Raw genomic sequence first — 23,520 nt, forward strand, 5'->3', positions numbered from 1 at the left:
GCAGAAATTAAAAAAAAAAATTCTTCTTTTCCATCTGAATGTCTCAGAGCTCTTTTAAACTGTTAATTAATTGAGCAATCATAATGATGTGCCTGTGGGGATGAAGGGGGAGGAATAATTTACAGGTGGGAGAAATGAGGCATGAATGACTTCCAGCCTTACCTGTGCCATGCTGTTAGTCTGTGTCAGATCCAGACAAATACCTTCTGTCCTGTCTCCTTTTGCATCTGTGATAAGTGGCTGGGAACATCAGCTTCCTCCCCCCTTCCTCCTCTTCTGCAGAGAACTCATTTCCTTACTTGCAATCTGCTGCTTCATTGTACGTGCAAGGAGTCCACGTGGCCCACATCTTCTGGGGAGCAGGCTTGGAAGCTGGGACATTTCTCCAACTCCCAAGTGCCAACCTCTGGGTGGGACAGGGCCAAAGAGTCATTTCTACTGCACAGGAGAAAGGGAGTCAAGAAATGGAGCTCCTGAGTGCTCTTACAACAACCTCCCCTTCTGCTCTGTCTCCCTTCTCCTGACCCTATGTGCAGCTGGGTTATAACCTATCATCCTCCCACAGTAATTTTGGTTTTATATTTGCTGCTCTTTCTATCTTTGCTGAGTTTGTGGGAAGGGTGCGGTAAAATGCTGCTTAGGAAAAGGTCCTCCACAGTTTCACCGTCAGTTTGGCTGGGAATCCTGTTTAAATGTAGTTTTTAAACACAGCTGTGAAACTCATGAAGATGTCACGTTGGTTGCTCACACAGCAACCTTTATGTCCCCCTGGGAAGGCAATAAAAACAGCAATAGTGAGCAGTAACAGGCTGCTTTGCCTCATTCTTCTGGCTGCTCCTTGTCATGCTCCCGCAACTCAAGACATGAAGTTCCTCTAGCCAACCTGATTCCAGACTGTATCTCCCTGTCAGTTATTCTTATGTGTAGAGGAAAAGAAAAATACAGATATAATTTGCTGCTCCTTGGAACACCAGGCTTTTTATCTAAATGACAAGGCTTGCAGTTACCTTCAGCCATAGCTTTTTGAAGCATTTTTGCTGGACAGCAGTGATAAACCCTCCGGGAAAAAACAGTGGTAAGTGTTGGCTCATGATATACGTTTTGTACTCTTCTTTATAGTAGTGTTTGCTATTCCTTTTTATTTTATGTATCTTGTGAAAAATGTCTTGTAAAGCTCCTGCTCCATATGTGGTGAATTTATGAGACACTATTGATAGACATATTAATATGTCTATTGATTTCTAGCTTTCCTAATTGCATTTTACAGACCCCTACCACATCTGGGACCAGTGCTTGAAAAGTCCTTTTTAGTGCAATGGATTGTCTTCCACAGGTCACTGACACGCTATATTCTGCTTCATCTAAGTGAGCCAACCTCCGGTATTCTCTGATCTAATCCCAAAAGTAAAGGGTGTGTTATCTGCAGATGTAATGCTTACACATAAATTTCCCATTGAGCAGTTCCTGGGAAAGGAGATGAAAGCAGGTAGAGCTTGACCCTGCAGTTCAGCACACATGCTGTCAGGGACTCGGTGCCTGCTAACAGCTGGCTTTTGTGCACCTCAGCAGGTGATGGAGTTCCCACCAGTTCAGGAGCCCACTGCCAATGGTTATCGCATGCTGTTGTGAGAATTCCCATCAGTCAAAAGTGTCTCATAAATAATTTAGAGGAAAGCAATTAGCACACACAGCTGTAGCTGTTTGCAAAGTCACAGTCATACCTGCCAGGGCAATCTGGAAATGGAAATTTCAAAACCATTTTTTTAAGCAGCTAGAATAGGCGAGCTGAGAGCGAGGGTTGGTGGGTAGTTGTTGATGAGTAAGGGATAATTGCACTTTCATGTCTTTTTATGAGTAACGAAATCCAGGATAGAGAATTTTAGACTGATTTGCATATTGGGAAAGGAATCAAAGTGATGCATAGTTTGAAAAACTCCATCAGTCAAGGCCTTATCCTTTCAGAGGCTCTGCAACTCACTCAGCTTCAGAGGAAAGAGGATAAGTTTTACTAGAGACTTGAACATGTGTTTTAAAGGCATCATCTGGTTAATGCTAGTTTAGATGTATCGGCTGTCCAGGAAGGATAGGCAGGAGGAAAAGGAAGAAGGTATAGCGTGACATCTCTCATCTGAAATGCTTGCCTTGTCAAATTGATGGGAGTAAATTGTTGAACTTCTGAGTCAGGATAAAAGGGTTGCTCTTGAAGAATCCCAAGCAACTACAAAGAATGTGTGACTGCAAGGTTTGTTTGAGCAGGTGAGCTGCAGGAAGAGGATATCCACATTAAATCTAGAGATAGCAACAGAGTGAGGAGGGAACATGTAAATTTGTGTTTGGATGGGGTTAGAAGTCAAAATCATCATGACAAACTGATCTTTGTAATTCAAAAGGGGCTGGTTGGTAGCAGTCAGAGGAAAACAATAAAAAGCTTTAGAAAACAGGAGTTCCAAAATAAGCTTAGGTTGTTTAGACTGAATAGAAAAGGCCAAAGAATGGTAGAGGTCTTCCACTAGGTGAAAGGTGGCTTCAGGGAGGGTGGGAATAAGTTGTTCTCCAATCTGATTGAACTACGCTAAAGTTAAAGCAGGGGAGATTTATACATTGGTAAAATCTTTCCAATAGAAAGGCTAAGTAGCTCCTGAAGTAGTCTGCCAATGCAGTCTGGGGAATCTCCACTGTTAGGTGGTCAGGAATCTTGTAGGTGTTACTGATCCCACTCTGAGACGAGGAGATGAACCAAATAACACTGCAAGCTCTGCTGATAGCTGTATATTGTCATGTCTTTTCTAGTTGAGGGCCCAGAACATTTTTATTTTTACAGGATCCTGACCTTGGGTAGGGAATTATTATTCCAATTTTACAAAATGGGAACTACGTCACAGGATGTTGCCAAACGAGGATGTCCCAATCCCAGACTCTGAGGTTCCTTCCTCTTCCTAATAGGAACTTTAGCATTGAGATTCCTTCCTCTTCCTAGGAGGAAGTTTGGCAGTGTGTTGTTAAAAATGCATTCAAATGCTTTTTGTTCATTTCATGAATGCTGCAGAACAGTTCAACCCATGCTCAAAGACCAGCTGAATTATAAAAGTTGGGAGTTACAATTTCTAGCAGTGGCACATAGAGAACATTATTTTTCTCTGTGCTTCCCCTGTGCAAAGGTATGCCATAATTCCTGCTGTTTCCTGCACCTCCTCAATCAGGGTGCCAAGACATCCTCAATCAGAGTGCCAAGAAACTGGTATAGAAGCCTGAGGATCTGATTGCAGCTTCCCAGTGATCACGGCCTCCAGTGAAGACCTTCACTGGTGTGGCTCAGACAGTCGCCAGAATCTGTTCACAAACTACGTGCTGGACAAAGAGCCCTGCAGTCAATCCAAAGGCTGCTCCTACAGCTTTTCTCCTCGGTGTTTCAGAGGGAAATAAAACCTCCTGTAAGTGATATTAATTGCAGTCTACCTGGAAATCCCATACAGCAGATTTTGTTAGACTGCAGTGAGAACTTTCTCCAGCATATTATTGAGAACATTATGGCTGTGCACATATCTGAACTACACAATGAGCAGCCATCTCGTCTTTTGTTAAGATACTCAAGTCTTTCATTTTCTTATTTATTTGGTTTACTTATACTAATTAAGTTTTCTGGAACAGCAGATGGATAATTATTCACCTGCCAGAACTACAGTAACTTCAAAAATCTTTACCAAGCAGATATTCAGTCCCCAGGTCACTGGGATATTTGGATTTTGTCTTCTTATTTGTTAATCCAACTTCATTCCAACTTAACATCAACTAGCTGTGATCGGTGTTTGCCTCTTCTTAAGCCAATCCTGACCAAATTAACACATTTTAAAAGATTCTGGATTGCATTATGTGATGGATCACAACAAAGTGTCTGAGAAATGTGAGTCACTTTTACATAAATTACTAGTTTTAGGTAACTGCTTAGCTAAACAAACATCTTTCTGACCTGTCCAGAGATGAGCAGTGAGTGCTAAAGTTAGATCACTATCAGTGGAAGTCCCCAGGAATGTTTACAGTTACCCTTTTTGAGCCCTGATCTTTGTAACATTATTCCAGGTATGGACTGGCAGTACTGCAGTGCACAAATGTCAGAAACAACTCAAAATCCCAACTAGGTCAAATAAGAATGAGTCAAGATTTTGTCTGGAACAATACGCACAGTGTTTTCTTAAGGCAAGAAAATATTTACTGTGCAGGAGAGAAATGAACCTGTGCTCTTGGAAGGGGCTTGTCTGGCTACAAGGCCAGCAGCTGTGCTCAGTGTGAGGGTTAGACATCATCCTTCTGGATCCAGAGGTCTCCACCTGCAGTCTCTTATCACATCCCCCTCCAGGAGCTGTTGCATTAGGGGTCTCTCCATTGTCCTTTACGATATGTTAGTCAAGGAAAAAACTGTTCTTCACTTATTAATTTCTCTCAACTTCTTGGAGCTGCCTGGGTCCGTCTAGTGAATGGAGAAATAACGACTTCTCCATCTACAGATTCCTCTTTAAACTAGATAGGATGCCTTGCCACTGGCGGGGTATGTACTTTACAGTTCACTTCAGAAGTCTGGGCAGCAAGCTTGCTTCCTACATTGCCAGTTTGGTCAGTCCCACAACAAATTTCAGCACAGTAGGATCTCTGATGTTTCTTGATGTAAGTGCAACTCCAGAAATACTGCACAGGTTTTGTTTTGGTCAAGTTTTTGTGTTTCTATGTATGTTCAAAGATACAGTGGAGTCCTTTAAAGAACGCAGTTTTCCATTTCAATGCATTAGCAACAATCTATGCACTTAAACTTTTAACATTTATCAGTTTGAAGTTCAAGTGTTTACAGTCATTAATAATGGGCCAGCCACAATGGATACCTTTCAAATGCCAGCAGCTGATGCTTCAAGCTAATAAGGTTGGTTACTCACCTGGGGCTCAGCCCTGCACAGGAATTTCTCATTTGACATTAGCAATGTGTGAGAATTTACATTTGTTTTGAAGGTACTCATTATACAGAAGGCTTTTCCGTTAAGAGATTTAGCTCCTTTGCAGCGAGATGTGGCTTTTTCTGTAACTTCTCCAGGGACTGGAAGGGATAAGAGGTTGTTCCTGAACACTTTTCCATCCCTCCATGTGGTCAGAATGCTGTCTGCCTGGGTTTGAGAACAGTTGAAGGATACATATGAACTGATGTCTCTGAAGCAGGGAGGATACCAAGTACTGCTCTTCTGCTGTATCTTTTGAAATTCCCAGATCAAACCATGCCCATCTCTGTGACACAGAGGTTCCCAAAGTGGAGCAGCCCCTACTTTGGGCTGAAGTATTTCCCCTTTCACTTGTGACTCCAACTCAGAAAACAGAATAATGTCTCAATAACAAATTCGTCATCTCAAATACTTTCTGTAAGCACCAAGTCTCCTACTAAATTGCCTGCATTTTCTTTCCTTAGAGTAATTTCTGAGTAGAGATAAGTCAGCTATTTTGTTTGTCAGTACTAATTTGAAATGGCAAAGTTCATTATGTTTCAAAAGCCTCAGTTAGAACAGACTGGCTCCAGATGACATTGCGTCAATGTCTTGCTGGTACACTGGGAAAGACTGATATCCTTGCAGATTTCCATTTGAACTCCCTATTTCATCTTATTCTCTCCTAGTTGTTTAAAATTCTTTCAGGCTAAGGAAAATGTATAAACACCATTCCCTTCCGCTGACCTGAAAATATGTAGAAATGCCTCTATAGCATTTTCCTTTCTCTTTGAAGATGATCTCAGTTTCTCCAGCCTCTCCCGATAATGAAGATTTTCACTGATGGAAAGATCCTTATTTCTTTTCTACACTACATGTTCTTCATGGGCAATTCCAGCGCTGCAATGACTGTCGCTATATGCTGCTATACAAAGAGTTTGGCAATTACAATAACAGTCCCATTTGGGAAGGCGATTATCGAGTCTCTGCTGCAGGAGGTTTTTGCCTCTTTTTCTTTCAGCTCTTAACAAATGCAGTGACAGCTTTGTCTTGCTCCTTGTTTATTCCTTATTCCATTTCACTCTTTTGTTCCCGAGGAGACAACCGCTCACAGTCCGATGTAAGTGAAAGGCAACACGGCATCAAAAGGAAGTCCCACGTTTGGCTGCTAAGCAAAAGACAGAATGTTCTAGTAAGATGCTGTGCATCAGCTTCCAGATCCTGCCCTCCGTGTGTCACTGTTTGAGAGAACACAACCAACATGTTTCAGTGAAGAATATTGACAGGTGGCTGGAAGAGACCACATTTATTCTTTCTGTAAAACAATTTGCACTGACGTAATTTCTGCATTTTAAATGGTGGTTGGATTCCTGCCTTACCCCTCCAGCCTTGACCATTTCTACCTGCTCCTGCCCCAGTGGCCCCTGTGCAGCTCCAGAGGAAAACTTTTTGAGTATTGCTGCTTTTTTCCCCCCTTTCTTTCTTTCTTTTTTTTTTCTTTCCATGTAGATCAAGCATTCATTTGCTAGTGAGCTTCACAGTCAGTAGTATTGGCATACCCTGAGGGAAGGCGGAGGAGAGCGGAGAAACAGGAGTGAAAAAGAGTGACTGGAGGCTAGAAATTTCCCCAGCTGGTTCCCTTGCCTAACTAAACACGTGGAAGTGTACATGGAACCAGCTTTTAATTAGCTGGCTGAGCAGCAGCCCTGGTGAGCTGCAGAGCAGTGTAGACACCTGCCTGTTTTCTGTTTCACAAGTGGGCTTTGCCTGGTGCCATGACAACACTGCCCATGGTACCTGGAATAGCAAGTTTAAATAGAGTTTGTACACGGACACAGTGAGCTCTGGTCTGTGCAGTGCAGACATACAGCAAGATACATATTCAGAAGTATTCACATCCAAAGCTAAACGCTGTTAAGGGCACCTTCCTTTCACTGCAGTCCCTTTTACAGTTCAGTATGGGGCCTTTTGACTTCAATCCGCTTGCTTTCAAAACATACCTGCAGGGCAGGGAAGCAGCCCTGTCTGTGTCCTGCAGAGCGAGATCTGAGAAGCACCAGGTGTGGGAACTCATTCCCTCTGTGAGCAGCAAGAAATGTTTGCATCTCGGCTGCTTCCACCTGTTTGAGGGCAGCCATCAGTGGCACAGCTGAGCTCCCAGGCTGTGGTTTGACATCCCTCAGCACAGTGCTGAGCATCTTCACTTCAGCCACTGGTAGAAAAAGCCTAGGCTATTCTGACTTGCATGCTAAGTGGACTGGGAACAGAAATGTTTTCTGCTCTGCAATCTGGAAAAGGATTTTGGAGGGAAGGACAGTTGGTGAAACCCTTATCAGTGTTATAACTCTGATAGTATGGATATTTACAATTTAATTGAGTAAACGTGCAAGCAGGAGTGGTTTTGTACATTAAAAGTTGACCATATTTGTATAATTGGGTCATGATCATAGAGCTGGAAAACTCACTCTGCAGTGATGGAAATAGAGATCCCCATCCAAACCCACACCTCTGCCTGAAGTTCCCTAGAATGAATTGTGCAGGACGCAGAGCACACTCTGAGATTTATGCCAGCTATGACGAGCCTGCTCTGAAAAGTGTTTGTTTTGTTTTCACTTTTTGTTTTTAAACAAGGTCACTGGAGATCCAATGCACAGTTTGCTGCATGTGTTTGTTACATGGCAGCCCTTGAGCTAACCAGGATGCAGTGAGATGAGCAGCTGGAAATTTCACAACCTCTTCAGTGAGGTTTGCAGCTACTGAACAACAACGTAGGATCACAGCTGAAGCCCTCTTGCTGTTTCAGAACTGCTTTGTAATACAGTAAGCCAGTGCAGTACATGACTGTAGTGATATAAGGCTTAATCTGTATCAAGTCTGTTGAATTGAAAGTGTAAGCAGTGCTTTTGTTAACTGAAGATACAAGTCAGCACTTAAATTTTAGGATTCACCTCTGAGATATGATCTTTTTTTTATCAAGAGCTGCTGTGCACTCATCCTTGGCACACAGGGCAGCTGAGCAGGGCAGCACAGGGCAGAACTGCTCTGACCACGCCAGGTTCTCTGCCTCAGCTGGGCAGGGCTGGAGACATGGGGACTGGGTTGTGCTGGGAGAATGCTTCCTCACAGAGCACTCGGGGGTATTTCTGGTGCAGTATTACATCCTTCACACCCCTTATGTTGCCCTGTTCTCAGATCAACCTCATGAAACTTCAGGCTTGCTGAGTACGGCCCGAAGAGTAGCCAACGCTCCGTTGTCCACAGCTGCATTCAGCTTAGAGTTCACTTGGTGTATCTTTTTAAAAGCTTTTTTGCTTCATTGCAATTTAAAACAATCCTTCCAATGTCTTTAGTGGCAAGTATGTGCTGAGATGTACGGATGTTTCTGCCAGTGCAGGCTTTCCATCACTACTCGAAGCTATGGAATGTGCTTTGGAGTAGTCCTTAATTTTATTTCTATTCAGACAGAGAAAAGTAGGCAGTGTCAACAAAGAAAAAAAAACAATTCCTTCTTAAGCCCCACCAGTTTAATAATCTTTTGCTGAGTTTCCTGATGTGGCTGTTTGCGTTCTTTGGTGAATTCAGACCGACTGTGAGCAGCCTCCAAATAAAACATAGTCATATGAAGATTTACCTTGGCTGTACTGGTGCTTGGCTGCACGAGACATGGAGCAGCCAACTGGTTCAGCTCAAGCTGCATGTCCTCTTCCAGCAACTGCTTCCCATCGAGCGCACCGCTGCCTGAATTAGCAGGGCTGTTGCTTCAGCTCACGATTTAGTTCTGGTGTTTGTGTCGATGATCAATGAAGTCAGGAAGCTGCATTTACAGAGTGTTCAAAAGCCCTTTTATTCTGCAAGAATCAAATCCAGGCTTCCGTTAAATGCACTAAAGTCTCCCATCATTAAAACACTGAGGCTGCAAGTTTGGCCACAAAAATGTTACAGCCATGCAGTTGGTATTCAGTCTTTTCTGCCTGCATTGCCAAGTCTGGCTTTTACTTATTTATTAAATTTTACACGTCTCATGTCTTTCGTGCATTCCATAAAGCCTCCGTGCTTACAGGCATCTTATTCACCCGCAAATTTCAGCTTGCAGTTGTTAAGGCCCTGCTACCAGCCCTCCGGACAGAGGAAGCATAAATGTGCAATAAGGCCGATCCCCACAGGCAAAGCCAAAGGCTCGTAAAAAACCACATTTCAAAAGTCAAATCGTGATTTTTTAAGAGGATCTCATGAACTCGGGCTCCCATTTATGCGTCCCAAGTGCCCGGAGCAGACAGCAGCGACGACCGCCTGGGCCAGGCTGTGCTAAGAGCAGAGAGCGCTGCAATGGCACAGGGAGGAGCCCGCCTTCCAGTTACCGCGCTCTGCTGTCGCAGCCCGAGCCCTGCGCCACGCGCCCCATCCACTGCGTGCAGGACTCGTCCTGCTGCCCTGGGAGCGCTCGGCCCCTCTCGGCGTGCAGAAGAGCTCATGGCTGCTTAGGAAAGCACGTGTTTAACGATAGCGCTGGCCTGGACGTTTCTCCAACAAACAAATGAAAGCCAGCGGCTCTGCGTGGCACTGACAGCCCTGCGTTACTGCATCGTCTTTTGTTATTTCCTTGTCACGGCGTTTCACAACAGCGCGATCACCGAGCGCTTCCCCTGGCGCCAAGCTAGAGCAAAACCGACACATCGCGGCCGCTTCCCAACCTTTCTGCTTCGCCGCTCTTTTTTTATTTGGAGGAATTCCCCGCAAGGAAGGGAAGCGCGATCCCCCAACCCCTCCCCCGCTCCCAAGGCTCGGCCGCAGGCACAGCCCGTTCCGTCCCTCAGCAGAGGGCGTGCAGGACGTGGCGGCAGGCCGGCCGGCGGCACGCATCCCGAGCCCCGCGCGGCCCCGCTCGGCCCGGCGCAGGCGCGCTGCCGGTTCCGCTCGCGCCCCCCGCCCCGTCGCAGTTCTGACGCGGCAGCGCCGGCGCGGCGCGCCCGGGCCCAGCGTGTGGCGGCGGCGGCGGCGGAGGAGGCCGGGAGCGGCCGAGGTGAGGCGGAGGGCGGCCGTCCGGGCGCTGCCCCTCGCGTTCCGCCCGCTTCGGGCTGGGGGCGGCGGGGCGGCGGGGTTTCTCGATCGCCGCGCGTTTGTTTGTTCCGCCCCGAGGCTCTCGGCCCTCCTGCCGCCCCCGGGGCTGCGATCTCCGCTCGGCCCTGTCCCGTCCCGGCCGGCTCTCCCTGCCTGTGCTGCCGTGCGGGGAGAGCCGCGTTTGTGCCCTGAGCGGCGGCCTCGAGCCGCTTCTGCTTGCAGGGTGTTTGGAGGCCGGGCGCAGCGCGAGGGGCGCTTCGTAAAGTCAGTCTGAGCTCTGGAAGCTGAAGGGCGCTTATGTCCTCGTGCCCACGGCACTCAAGCAGCTCGGTCTTCTTAATCTCGGCTTTTTCATCACTTCCATCACTCTGACTTTTGGTAGCATTCCTCATTCGCGCTGTTTAATCTGATGCGCTGATCTAGTTTTGCCTAAAGGAGGCTGTTGCCATAGGCAAGTCATTAAAAAAGTGCCAGCGATGAATTGAACAGACGTGCAGCCTGCTGGGTGAGATCGGGGCTGGTTCCTGACAGCAGGAGCAGGGAAGAGGCCCAGCCGAGAGCCTGAAGTTGCTGGTGTGTGCTGTGATAACCTGTGTCAGCGTGGACTTTGGCAGTTTCTGCACGGCCTGGTGTTAATGTGTTGTCAGAATGTATTTCCCCGCAGTTTGTTTCACCTTGGGACAGAGCTGAGTGTTTGTTTGGTGAACGGCTCCCAGAAATGTGCTGAGTGGGTCAGAAAAAAGAGTGGAGGCAGTTCCCAGTGCTTGGGCCTTCTGCGTTACTTCTGCATATGGCAGCTGGGTTGTTTCAGACCTCCTGACCTTATCAGGTTAGTTATGGCCGTGCCGTGGTTTCGAGAGAGACGCCAGCCTGACTTCCTCTTTCCCTTTCTGATTTTGGACTCTGGTGTCAATGTGCAGGGCCTGTCCCAGCCCTGTGCCCTGCCTGTGGCTGAGGCCTGATGGGAACGGCTGGGCTCATTGCCTGTGCGCAGGAGCTGCTGCCTCCCACGGGAGTAGGTGATGTGTGTATTGCTGGTGTCCATGGAAAGCAACACACCCAAGGCTGTTTGTGTTGGTTACCTTACCGATGCTCTTCAATACAAGTGTCATCTACGTTTTTAATAGCAACACCAAAACTTGTGCAGTCTGGGAACGATGCTAGGAGTTAGCAAGCAGCTGTAACTGTGTCTGTCTGGAGGTGCTGACTGCCCAGCTGGGCCCAGCACAGCAGTGGTGGGGTAGGAGGTAGCCGTGCTGCTGTGGAGTCCTGGCAGCACTGGGTGTGCTCAGGGAGTGGGATAGAAGGTGCCCATGCTCAGGTGCTTTGGGTATCAGAAGGCTTTGGCAGTGTATTGTCAGCGGTGTTGCCTTTTCTGTTTGTGTGTTTTAGATCTCTAAAGCTGGTAAAAATTCGTGGGACTGCCAAAGGTGAAGTAGGAGTAGACCCATAGCAGGTTTAAAACTGATGAAAGAAGTGAATACATTATATTTTTTCCAATTTCACTTGAAACTGCAACCATGTATGCTTTCAGGTAAGCTGCAACTACAGGAATTGCAAGCAGAGTGCTGGCAGTTGCTCTTATGAAGTCGCACATGTACCTGCACTGTGTTCATTGCTGACTGCAGGGTCAGGGGCCTTCCATTCCGATTTGTGCAGGCGCTCAGTTTTAGGCTGGTTTGATGCCATGTTGACATGTTGGTGAGTTACAAGAGCTCTTGGGATAATTCTCTGTTTTGGAAATGGAAGTGGTGAGCAGCTCCCAGAGAATACTTTTGTCCAAAGCAAATTGGTAACCAGAGTCCACTATTGGTACAAAGTTGAAATGTTCAGGGCTGTCTTTGTCCAGTGCAAAAGAGATTGTGCCTTTTAATATTGGATTGTTGGCAGGTGGCATGTCAAACATAGCTGGAATGGTGAGGACTAATGATGGTAAATTTCTTTCAGGTGTGATCTGTGGAAGGTATTCAACTGGGGCTTTTCCTAAGATCTTGCTGGCACGACTCCTGGCAGCGTTCATGTGTAGAAAGTGTATGGCTCGTACAAGCCCAGTGATTCCTAGTGGTGAAAACATCCTGACTTCTACAGTTTTCCATCTGTGCTGATGTATTAGGCTGAGAAGTGAGTTTTTCTTCAGGTCCTTAAACTTTGGCTTGCTTTGTTTCTGCATTGTTCATTTCAGTTCCTTTCCTAGCAGCACATGCTTAAGCCACACCTTTGCCTTGCTGATTTATGTTGCCAGGTAAAACCAGTAATACTCCAGTAGAACTGAGGGAAAGTAAGTTCTTCAAGCGGCGTCTTCTAATGAAATATTTGCATATGGATTATCTTTGTCACTTCAAGTAATGCAGCTATTAGAAAGGGAAACTGTTTCAGCTCCTCAGCCTGGCGTTAACTGCTTTCTTGGAGGCCTTTGCTCGAAATAGATCCAGACTTAAAACTGATTGTGTTTGGACAGGGAGAAGGGAGGGCAGGAAAGGTTTGCTTGGATTAAATGGTTTTGTGAGACCTTTTTTCTTCTTTTTAAGCAGAAACTTTCACACAGAAAAACTTCTAGTGTGGAACAGTTAGTGTGCATGCCACGGACAAACATGAAGTAATTTTAGTCATCCAAGTGGTAATGTCTTAATGATCTAATTTATAATGTAAAGCAGGAGAACAAGTGGGCAGAGCAGCTTTACTAATGTCTCCCCTTGCTGCAGCTTAGGCAGCTGGATTTTATGACACCTGTGTACAAATGAGCTCTGTCAATTGCTTTTGCAATCGATTGCTCTGAAACTGTGGCTCTTCTCTTGTTCTCAATTCCAGTTTGCCTCAGGTTGTTTTTGTTGTCAGGACCTTCCTTTGCTAGCCTCTATCTCGGTATTTTTCCCACTGTGACCATTAGTGGGTATAGCTGTGGACATTCCAGCTCCTGTGCAACTTCCAGCTGTTCAGAACAGCGGCAGCTGCTCTGCCTGCTTGGTGTCTGAGGCAGGAGATGCATCATGTTGGGCTCTGCTATGAGAGAGGATAGAAACGAGGACTGGTCAGGGCTGGTCAAGGGCATGTGGGTATGAGACCCTGTTACTGAGAAGTGGTGACACTGACACTTGATGTGCTGTGCTCTTCCTGCAGTGCTGGAGACCAGCAGCAGCCCCGTGTGCACGTGGCTCTGCTGAGAACACAGCAGTTTGCTGGGTTGTTTGTTTTGCTGGATGGAAGCGTGGCTGGAAGACACTGTCCTAGCAGCAGTGTGGTTTGGCTGCTGCTCACTGGGGCCGCTCGAGGAATGTTTTGGAGGTAGCATACATCAACAGACAGACAAGTAGAGGCTGCAGTGTAAGAGCAAGCATAATCTGGAGATAATGCTGTGTAGTACGTAAATGTTAGAGGAGCAAGTATGAGCAAATTGGCTTGAAGAGATGCTGTGACCACACTTCTTATGGTAACTAAGTTGTGCTGTGATCAGCAGAGGGTTACAAAAGATCCAGGCCCCGCTCAGCATTTATACTGTAAAGCTGTATGGTTTTGTGCATCTCTGTTGGTGGAAGTAGCCCAGTTCCATTCTGTGTTGGCTGGTTTGTGTGGTGGGAATACCTTACCCGAGTGCTCGGTGATGTTCTTCATCCTCTCAGCGTTTCTGTTCCCTGTCACCTCCAAAAGACAAAGTCAAAAATTGCCTCCTCTTGTTTGCACGTGAGATTAGCAGTCAAAAATATAGAAGAGCTTCTCAAGTTTGACTTTAAATACCTGGTTCTGTAGGTGCCTAGCATTTTTGTTTGCCTTTAAAGTCAGTTGATAATACTTTTTCAGCTAGATGATGCAGGCCTGTTGTTCTTGAGTTGGATGTGGCCATGAAAAACTTGTGATGTTAGTCTGTAAGTCAGTATCAGCTGGTTAGGAGAGAGGGGGACAGAGTCCATTCTGAACTTGAGACAAATACAAAGCATTCAGAAACACAGTGTGTGCTTGGTTAGGCTAGAACAATTTGCATGAACCATCCTGATGCCTTCCCCTTGTGCTCTGGGTACTTCTGCCTTTGAGCTGATGACTCCATAACTGTGAGCTGTGCCACGAGGATGGATGGATATTGCCATGCAGGCTTTACACTCTTGTGTAGTCTGAGTTATATCCTAGTGCTCGCTTTGAGGTGCAGGTTTTAGAGGGAAAAGGTAGTTTAAGGTGATTAACTGGCGTTCTGCTTTGTCTTTGCTTTGTTAATGCAAAGATAAACACTGATTATAGCAGCTGATGGCTTCGCTTCATGGAGTGAGCTGTTAATGTAAATACAGAGGAACCACTTCACAGAGTAAGTAAGCTGTGTCATGCTTTATAGAGTCAGAACATCAGAATTTCTTCTGTGGCAGTACATTGCTGGTCCCTTAAGGGAAAGATTTGTGTGAGCATGTGAAGCTCCTTTGGAGTGCTGCTAACATTTATTGCCCAGGAATAAGTGTTCTCTTTGTACAGCCGTGGTGGAATCAGGTATGTGCACTCACTTGTTGGCTAACTTGGGCTTCAGAGTCCTGTTCTGAAGAAGCCTTTAGAAGCAAGTTAGTTAACCATCCTTGCTCTGCAGCATGGGTATTGAACAAGGTTTAACCTAAGGCCAGAGAGTCAGAAGTTACGTATATGGAGCGTGGGCTGCATGGGGATTGCCTGTTTGTGGCTGTGCCTCAGGGGGAGGTAAATGAGATGAGCCTGTTTACACACCAAGCCATTGCAACCGTTGCCCTCTCCCCTCCTTCCCCCTTTCTTTTTTTCTTTTGGTGTTTGAGAGCATGTCCTGGGGGATTGTGTTTGGAGGGTAGGTGGAATTTTACATATATTGCCTGGGGAATGTGTGCCTGGGTGTTCTGCTGTTATATCACAGTACAGATAACTCTGAAATCATTTCCTTTATTCTTTCAGCTGATTTGCGAGATCAAGATGAAGCAGAAATATGAAAAAACATAGAAGGGATTTGCGTTTGAAAAGAAGTCAGTTGCTGGCCCTGTCTGGAAGATGGACCGCTGGATTTGGGGAGCTTGGGAAATGCTGCTTCCAAAAGCAGTTCTTCCTAGCTAAGAGGAAAAGACAGCGCTCAGCTCTGCGAGCTTAAATCCCAACAAACTGTTCAGAAGTCTGCAGTGCAGGAGGGCACTTGAGCTCCAGAGCAGGTGGGCTCCTGATGTGCAGCTAAATGCAGAAACTTATCAAAAACCTACTGTTGAACCGTAGAGCTTTCCTTACAAAAATACGGAGGGCAAAAAGTTCCTGTCCCAGTCTCGACGCTGAAAGCCCATCTGGAGAAGCAGTAAGAAAACTCAACAATGAATCCTTTCAGAGTGAAGATCCCTTGGACAAAGAATTAGAAACTGGCGCTCCTCTTAATAGCATCTCTGGCAACGGTCACCGTGTCTCATGTGGTACACAGCATGGTGCTGCGTTACCTGTAAAGAAAGGTGGTTTTGTATATGGTGGGAAGGAGAGCAATAATGGTGTGGGCAACGCAGTCCTGGTAGTTTTAAACAACTATAAAAGGAAATGCTGTTGCAAAAGGAGTGGAATGGAACTTGTGGCCCCTTGACAACTGTAAAGAGGTCCAAATTTAGCCATAATAATGTAAAAAAGAGATCTTTATTTATGATGCATAAGAAACTTTCTATGGTTAAGTTTCGGTATAGAATTATAAAATCCTCAGAACTTCGAGCAAGAGGCAAAACCTGCAAATTCAGAAAAATCAAGCCAAGGTGGGTGCAGAAAGTGACGAGGGACCATCGAGAGACGCTCCGGCGGGATTTGGAAAGTGGATTGTGTAGTTGGTTTTCCTGCTGGAAATCTGAAAGTAACTGTCTTTGGAATCAGTACAGCTTATCAGATATGAACAATAACACACCCAAGTCTTCGGGTGAGGAGAACGAAGTGCCCGCATCTGAGGGTGACCGTGTGCAGGATGCGGTGCTGCGTGCTGAGCTGCTTTCCGAGGAGCCAGGAGCTGGGGGGCAGGAAGGCAGCGCTGGCACCATCCCACCAGAACTGAGAGCTGGAGCTTCTCTGCAGGCAGAGGCTGGGCATGAGGTGGAGATCGGCGAGGCTCCGGCAGAGGATTGCGGCTCTGATGTTCTGATCTGTATGATAGCAAAAGATACTGGGGTTTCGGGTCAAGATGATGCAGAACCGTATGAGGTTATGGGTGTGGATGGAATGGTACTGTTACAATCCTCCTTGCAGGGTTCTGATGTCAGTGATGATTTTGCAAATGGACCTTTATCCATGGAGCTGGCACAAAATGAGGACAGCTCTAACCAAATGGAGGTGGAGGGCTCCTTGAACCTGGACATTTTTAGTGCAAAGCTACTCGATCACCCTTACTGTAAGAGTCCTCTTGAGGAGCCTTCACCAGAAAGCACAGAACTGAAATCAGGAACTCGGAAGGGAGGCAAAAAGAATGGTCAGAAAGCTTCCCGGGTGGCTGACGAGCAGTTGGCAGCGTGGCTTTGTGGTATATCTTTTACACATCTTAGGGCTTGCTTCTGAGAGTTCCTGAAAACTGCTGGATGTATCATGGAGTTTAATGTTGTTTTAATTCCTTTGTTAAAATGGATTCTTGTTTTGAGTTGTAAGAGGTGCTGAGCGTAACGCTTAATGGAATGAGGCTTTAGAGAGGAGAGCTGTGTGAATGAAGGCCAAACTAATGCTCAGCTGGCAAGCTGTTTCGAGGGGTGGTTGAATAGTGCCTCTGATTGTAGAGAATGCAATGTTATTTGATTGGAATCTTTGTGAAAAAATGTTGGTAGACGTTTTAAAAGTCTTTTTTCACACGGTTCTTAAACCCAATGATATGAGGTTAAAATTTCCAATTTTTTAATGGTTGTAAATTATTCCTCCCAACTTGGACTAACTCAGGGTTCTGATACTTCTTTCCAGTCTTATTCACTCATCTTTTGCTCTGTCGTGTACTGGAACTAAATCACGTAATTTCATTACCACAGGTTTTAGATTCATGGAGGTTTTCTCCATGTGAAGGAAGTTTAATGAATCTTCTTCAATCTTCTTCTACGATGGTACTTTAAAAAGGCAGAACCACTCTTTCAGGAGTGCAGGTTTAGCAAAAAGGTTTAGGGATTTTTTTTTAGTCAGTGCTGAGCATGCAGTATCTGATAGCATCTAATGTGGACCATACTAAAAATAGTGATCAGTGTCTCATTTATATATACCAGCATACTACACCCATAATAAGAGTACTGAGTTGGTATGTTATGCTACCTGGTGCCAGTGATAAGATGTCCAGTTCTGGTAACTGAAGTCTTCCTTTGGAGGAATTGGCCTCATGAGTTCCCATAAAGCTGAAGCTGGTGTCAGATAGTGTTAGAGAGATAGTTTGATGTGCTGTCTTTTCTGTCCTGCTTTTTAGCCTCATCTAGATTCTCTCTTGCCTCCTGGAAACTTGCAATTGAATCCCTAAAGCAAAATGTGTAGGACAAGTTGGACCTCAAAAGATGACTTAGCTTTTCATATCTGCAAGTTAATGTGGGATGTGTTTCTCTATGACTGACTTGATGTAATCCAGCAGGAACCAGGCATTGAAATTGAGAGAAACTACTGTACCACAATGAGCAGAGCACTTCTGCAGTGGAGTTTTAAAGCTTGTCCAGCAGAAGAAAAGGGATGTAGTCCTTTTCTAATAGCCAAGGACCAAGATTGGGGCAATAGTTAAAGCTTTGGAGTCTGGTAGGCCATCATGTACCTGTCCTGAACAGCTTCAGAAAAAGAAAAGCCAGTAAATGGACTCAAGTTTTTCACACTTGAGAATTTTAAGGGAGCTCTTGCCTAGCTTCTCAATAAAAGTAGGTGGGACTGCTTTGTGTTTTCCACGTGGCTCAGGGCTCTTGTCTGAGGGCTGATGCCAGGTGTGCTTTACATATACATTCACACTTAGTTCTTAGGAGCTTCGTTAACAATTTCCTGCACCCTTGAAAGATACAGCTGACCTGGCAAGAGTTTTAGGATAGATGCATGAAGGAGATGTGTCAGGATGCTCTTGAGTTTTGAATGTCTGTGTAACAGCTGGCTGTGGATGCTAATGAGCAACGCTATTCACTGCTTTCTGATAGGAGCAGGGCTCTAACTCCTGTCTGTTGTGGTTGTGTGATCTTAAATCAGATCTAAGATACAAGGGATAGAAGTTGTAGGTGAGCACGTGGCAGAGTTGCCAGGAAGGACATCTCCTCAGGAAGGATGCATCCTTGCTGCGGGGTCTCCCTCCACAAGCCTCCCCTCCTTCTGTCTCACTGCTCCTCTTGTCTCTGGGTTTTGTTCTTGTTCTCCCTCCTTTCCTTCTTGTTCTTTGCTTAGTGCTCTTCTCCAGGCACTTCATCCTGTTGGATTTTTCTCATCTTGCTTTTTCCCTCCTGATCTTTGAAAGGTTCCAAACGATGTTGCTAGCTGTTAGATGCCTCATTAAGCAGAGAACTGGGTGTGTATTGCAGTCCAGTGATGCCGTCTCCCATCGCACCCAGGCCTGAGACGAGCGCTGCAGTTAGGGTTAGTGCAGTGGCCCTGGGCTGTGTTCTCAGATCCAGCTTTCCTTCTGTACATAGCACACGTCTTCTGCTGCATTTGAAAATTCGTCTGCAGAAAGCTGGAGAATTTGGTCTTTTTTTTTTTTTCCTGCTCAGTGTTGAAATTGTGTTTTCTATTTTCTTTCACTCTCAGAGTAGTTTTGGATGCTCGGGTGAGATTTGTGCCTCCACTATTCTAGTCTGGGCTCTGAGGAAAAAAATATGTTTACTTGCTAGTTTGGGGTTTGTTTTTTTTTTTAGTTGATTTTTTTTTTTAATTCCTCCACTATTCACCCCTCCATTAATTTCCTGTTAATATCTTTTACTTCTACTGCTGTAGTTGTCTGGTGCTTTCCAAGACAAGGGCAAGCTGACATGGCTGTCTGTGGCCTTAAATGCCATCCCTGGGATACAGGGTAAATGAGTTAACCTTGCTGAGAGACTGGCATTCTTTCCAGTGGCAGTGGAGGAGCTGAACAGACTGCAGACACTGCTGATCAGGGCATGTTCTGCATACCATAAGGAGAAGATACTGGCTTTTCAGTGAAAACTGTTGCATGTAAATGATAGCCTTTCATGTTGTGGTAAAATTACTTAGGATGCTAATCGAAACAGACAGTGGGCTGGATTTTCCTCATGGTGCTGATATAATTAGTTTGATGTAGATATGCATGTATGTGGTGAGAATGGGGTCTGATCTCTTCCTGTAAGGCTGAACGATCAGATTTCTGCCTCTTCATTTTTATCTTCCTCCCCTCACCCCCTCTTTTATTTAATGTTGCCAATTTAGGATTAGGGTTTTTTTTGTATATGAATGCCATGTGTGGTGCTGTGTGTTGGGTGCAGAATGACTGCTGCTCATGCTTGGAAGAAATGACTGTTTTGTTGGGCTCGTGAACTCAGAGGGTTTCTTACATGTTTGCACTTACGTTTTTCTGGTATGTTTAAAGGATTCCTAGATGAAGTTATGAAGAAATATGGCAGTTTAGTTCCACTCTGTGAAAAAGATGTCATGGGAAGATTAAAAGAAGTCTTTAATGAAGATTTCTCCCATAGGTGTGTAGCAGTATCACGTTGTGGACTTTCTAAAGGACACATTGCTCGCATTGCTACCGTGTGCTCCATGTCTTAACACCTAAAGCATTAGAACTTCTTGTGGTGTGACCTTGACATCGACTGACTTTTTTCTGCTTCTTCGATCTTGTTTTAGAAAACCTTTTATCACCAGGGAAATCATGAAGTATCGGGAAAAACATCCAAAAACCTCCACTTGCAATTTCCGAGTCTTCTATAATAAGCACATGCTAGATATGGACGATTTAGCTACACTGGAGGGCCAGAACTGGCTGAATGACCAGGTCAGAGATGCTTGGTGTGTGTGTGGTTCCTTCCCGTTTTTAGCTCTCTTTATGTCAGAGTATCTAACAGCTGCTCACTTTCTGCTGCATTATAGATAGCCTGCCCGTAGTTGAGATGTACGTACGTTGAGTGGCTTCTACAAAGGCAGGTGGAACAGTGGTGGAAGAAAGGAGGAGTCCTGACTGAGCTGCTTCCTTTTGAGGAAGTGGTGTTTTACTGTTTTGAGAAAATAGCAGCTACCCATATATGTTTGAGTGTCTCCTCACGAGCTCAGTGCCAGAAAAGCAGAATACAAGAGCAGCAGAGTGAAACAGCAGGCCTTGGCCCCCAGCCAAGAGCCAGGAAGGCTGCAGAGCCGAGGGCATGCACTGGTACACTTAAATTGAATTAAACTGCATTTCAGATTGGAGCAGGCTTCAAGCAGCCAGTTACACAGCCTCTCTCAGGGCAGGCTGCTATTAGTTCCAGAGTGCTTGTCCTTCAGACTACAGCAAAATGTTTCTGTAATTGCTCACCTCCTTGTTGCTGCTCTAAGTGTGAAAGGTCTTGGTTTTTGGGGAACTTGTGGACTTGAGCCTTACAAAATTATTCTGTACTTATTAAAATATTTGCTAACTCTTGCAGATAATTAACATGTATGGTGAACTCATCATGGATGCAGTCCCTGAAAAGGTGGGAGTCTCTGTTTTCATATGAGCGTACATAATGAGGGATTGAGACAGAGGGGTGTAGCGCTGAATATTTCAGATTCAGCTGTAAGGTTTTGCTCAGTGATGTTCTGCGTGGTTCGATTACAATTTATTGCTGTCTGTTGCTCAAATTTTCCTCCTTTCCTGCACTGAAATATGGTCCTCGGTACTGTTATTTGTTTCAAGAATCTGTTGCATTAGCTCTGCAGGTGGTTTCCGTACTAGCCTGATTTACTGACCTACCTGTGGAAGTTGGCTGCCCTATTTTCTCCCATCCCACAGTCCCTTCTCTCCCAGAGCTTTCTGTCCCCATCCTGTCTGCTTCTAAAGTGCTTTAGCCATGCCCTTGCTCACCAGTCCAGTATTTTAGCTGAAGTTTCCACTGGAGGCGGATTCCTGCTGAGATGGCAGACCATGAATGGCAGCATCTGAACCATGCTCACGTGCTGCTTGTGCTCATTCACCCTGCAGCTGCTCAGAGAGCTTCAGCTGTGTGCCTGCTGAGTGGGAATGGACGCAGCAGTGACTGCAGCACTCTGCTTTGTGCATCCTCAGCACAGTGTTTGCCTCTTTCCAATTGCAGCATGGCACTTATAAAACTAAAAAAAAAATCAAGAAAACAACCCGTGACAAAATTTATAGCAGTGGCAATTATGAGAAGCCATCTGTTTACTGTAGAGCTGAACAATTTCAGGTGAGACCACAAAGGAAGAACCAAACAAAGCCATTTTTAGATGAGCTCTGCAGAACCTCACTCTTAAAATCTTCACGCTCAGAAGAAAGAGCGTTGTTGCTTTGATTGGTGATGATGGTGATTCTTCATTAGTATTCTCTGTACTTCCTGAGCATGTGCTAGGGTTGTGGTGTTGGAGATTGTATCTGTTTGCTTGTGTCTGCTTTTTCTTCATAGTGCATAATTGAAATCCTCATGGGAGACTTTGTGCTGGTACCTCAGAATGTGGTTTTGAAGTCTGCTGGCATAGCTAATGGCTGTTAGCCTGCCTTTTCAGATGCTGAATTTTTTAACTTTAAGTAATAACTCGAGCCATCTACCACCTCTACACTAGCAGAATTATTAAAAACAGATGTTGCAGGTTTGCACTGGTATTATTCTGTTCCTGTAATTGCAAGAAGCTAAGCACAAGGGATAATAGTGTTAACCTGGAGCTAAATAATTGTTTTTAACATAAGTCTGCATTTTTTCCCCCATAAATGCAGGTTTTCAGTTACTCAGAAAACAGATGTGGTATAACTTAGAAATGCTTTTAAATAACAGAATATTTGTTTCTGTGTAAAGTCCGGAGCTGGTCATAGTAGTTGAATACAAATGACTCTTGTTGGATTGCATCTTGTAACTGTTTTGATGAAATTTATTTTGATTCATTTTTTGTGTCTCTGAGCTTCCATCAGCCAGAAGCCAAAGTTACTCCCTCTTGCCCCATCCCTGCTTTGCTAATCCAATGATCTCTTCCTTAATCCCTTTAAAGAATAGCAAAAACCATATCCTGGTGTTTTTCTCCCGGACCCATCCCCTCCAAAAATCTGAACATGATATGCCTGGAGATACCAGAGAGTCAATACAAATGCAGCATTGACTCGCACCATGTATTATGTGGAAAAAGGGCTTGCTTTTTGTTGTTTGCTGAAGAACAGCAATAGTTTAGGCTTGGCAAAGTCTCTGTCCCTTCTGGGGTTCTGTTACAAAAACCTGCATTAAATAACGCCTCGTTATGAGTTGTTCTGTATAAATTATCCTGGAGGCAGAGGAATGACTGTGCATGAGGATTTTGGTGCTCACTTCTCTCTCTCTCTTTTAGGTTCATTTCTTCAACAGCTTTTTTCATAGACAGCTTGTAACCAAAGGATATAACGGGGTGAAGCGGTGGACTAAAAAGGTACTTTTAATCTGTGTTTCCATGCTGTGGTTCTTTGGGGCTGAGTCGAGTCACTAACTTGAAACTGGGTGCAGCGGTTTATCTGCAGAGGGCAGGTTTGCAAAGGAGCTGTACAAAGTGAGCTGTGGTTAGCAAGAGCAGGAGGGTGATGTTATTCAGGTTACCTCGCTTATGTTGCAAAACTGTGCTTTGAGTGGCTTTGCCAGTGGCGGTAGGTTATCTCTGGGTATGTTTGTGCAAGCTCTTCATTTAGCTGCAAGAAACTTCTCTTACTGCTCATGGCTGTGCCAGGTACACTAATCTGTGGGAGAGCAGACTTAATGCTGCTGCTTCCCTTTATCTCCAACTGGGATTGTTTGATGAAATCAAACTGCTGCTCCTGAGGAACACGGGCCAGTGCTAGCGAGCAGAAATTAAGAGTCCAGCAGTTAATAAGCTACACTGTTGTTTTCATGACAAGGACAGAATTCACCTTGCTTTCCAGAACCCGCGTTGCATCGTGGGCTGTGATATTTCCTGGGGTAGCAAGTGCAAAGAACAGCGTTCTGTTTTCAGTGAACATTTGTCCTTTCTAACGTGGTAGATGAGGCAAGACTAATCAAGGGCCACGCTTGGATGTATGATCGTTCTGCAGGAGCTCTTAAATAGCACACATCTGTGAAATGCAAGAGATGAGCTCATTATCCGAATATAAAATCTATTCATATAATTTATTAAAATCTCTTTAAAGAGACCCAGAATATCAGTGCTTGATATTACAGGATTTTAAAAAAGTTTTCTCTGGCAGTCCAAGTTTTGCAAAAACTCAGAAAGAGAAAGTAGGTTCTGAAAGTGCAACCTGTGTTCATGTTGCAGCTGAGGAGGAAACAGATTTTCACTTTGATTTCTGAAGAATCTCTAAAGCGAGGACAAGAGCTAAAGAGCTTCCATTTGGAGGATTCATGTAGACTGCTTCATTCTGCAATAGGCAATTAAGGGCAGCTCATTTCTATTTTTTAAGCACACCGTAGCATTGTGCTCGGTGTTGTAAATGTGC

General features: G+C 45.1%; 1 protein-coding gene across 5 annotated transcripts in view; it reads left to right on the plus strand.

Annotated features, from left to right (window-relative positions):
* SENP5 (SUMO specific peptidase 5) overlaps positions 1–23,520 on the plus strand; it is a 150,836-nt gene that overhangs the window by 106,726 nt on the left and 20,590 nt on the right. For 2 of the 5 annotated variants that reach the window (XM_048954470.1, XM_048954466.1), the window contains exons 1-7: positions 10,744–10,845; positions 11,964–12,137; positions 14,910–16,482; positions 19,492–19,597; positions 19,752–19,899; positions 20,525–20,572; positions 22,407–22,484. In XM_048954470.1, coding sequence (XP_048810427.1) covers positions 15,525–16,482; positions 19,492–19,597; positions 19,752–19,899; positions 20,525–20,572; positions 22,407–22,484 — 1,338 coding nt within the window. In that variant the 5' untranslated portion in view covers positions 10,744–10,845; positions 11,964–12,137; positions 14,910–15,524. Of the gene's footprint in view, positions 1–9,889; positions 9,979–10,743; positions 10,846–11,963; positions 12,138–14,909; positions 16,483–19,491; positions 19,598–19,751; positions 19,900–20,524; positions 20,573–22,406; positions 22,485–23,520 lie in introns of those variants that run through there. The other 3 variants (XM_048954467.1, XM_048954468.1, XM_048954469.1) reach the window with 3 other exon arrangements.

Source organism: Lagopus muta, chromosome 9 (genome assembly GCF_023343835.1).
Source record: "Lagopus muta isolate bLagMut1 chromosome 9, bLagMut1 primary, whole genome shotgun sequence".
NCBI lineage: Eukaryota > Metazoa > Chordata > Aves > Galliformes > Phasianidae > Lagopus > Lagopus muta.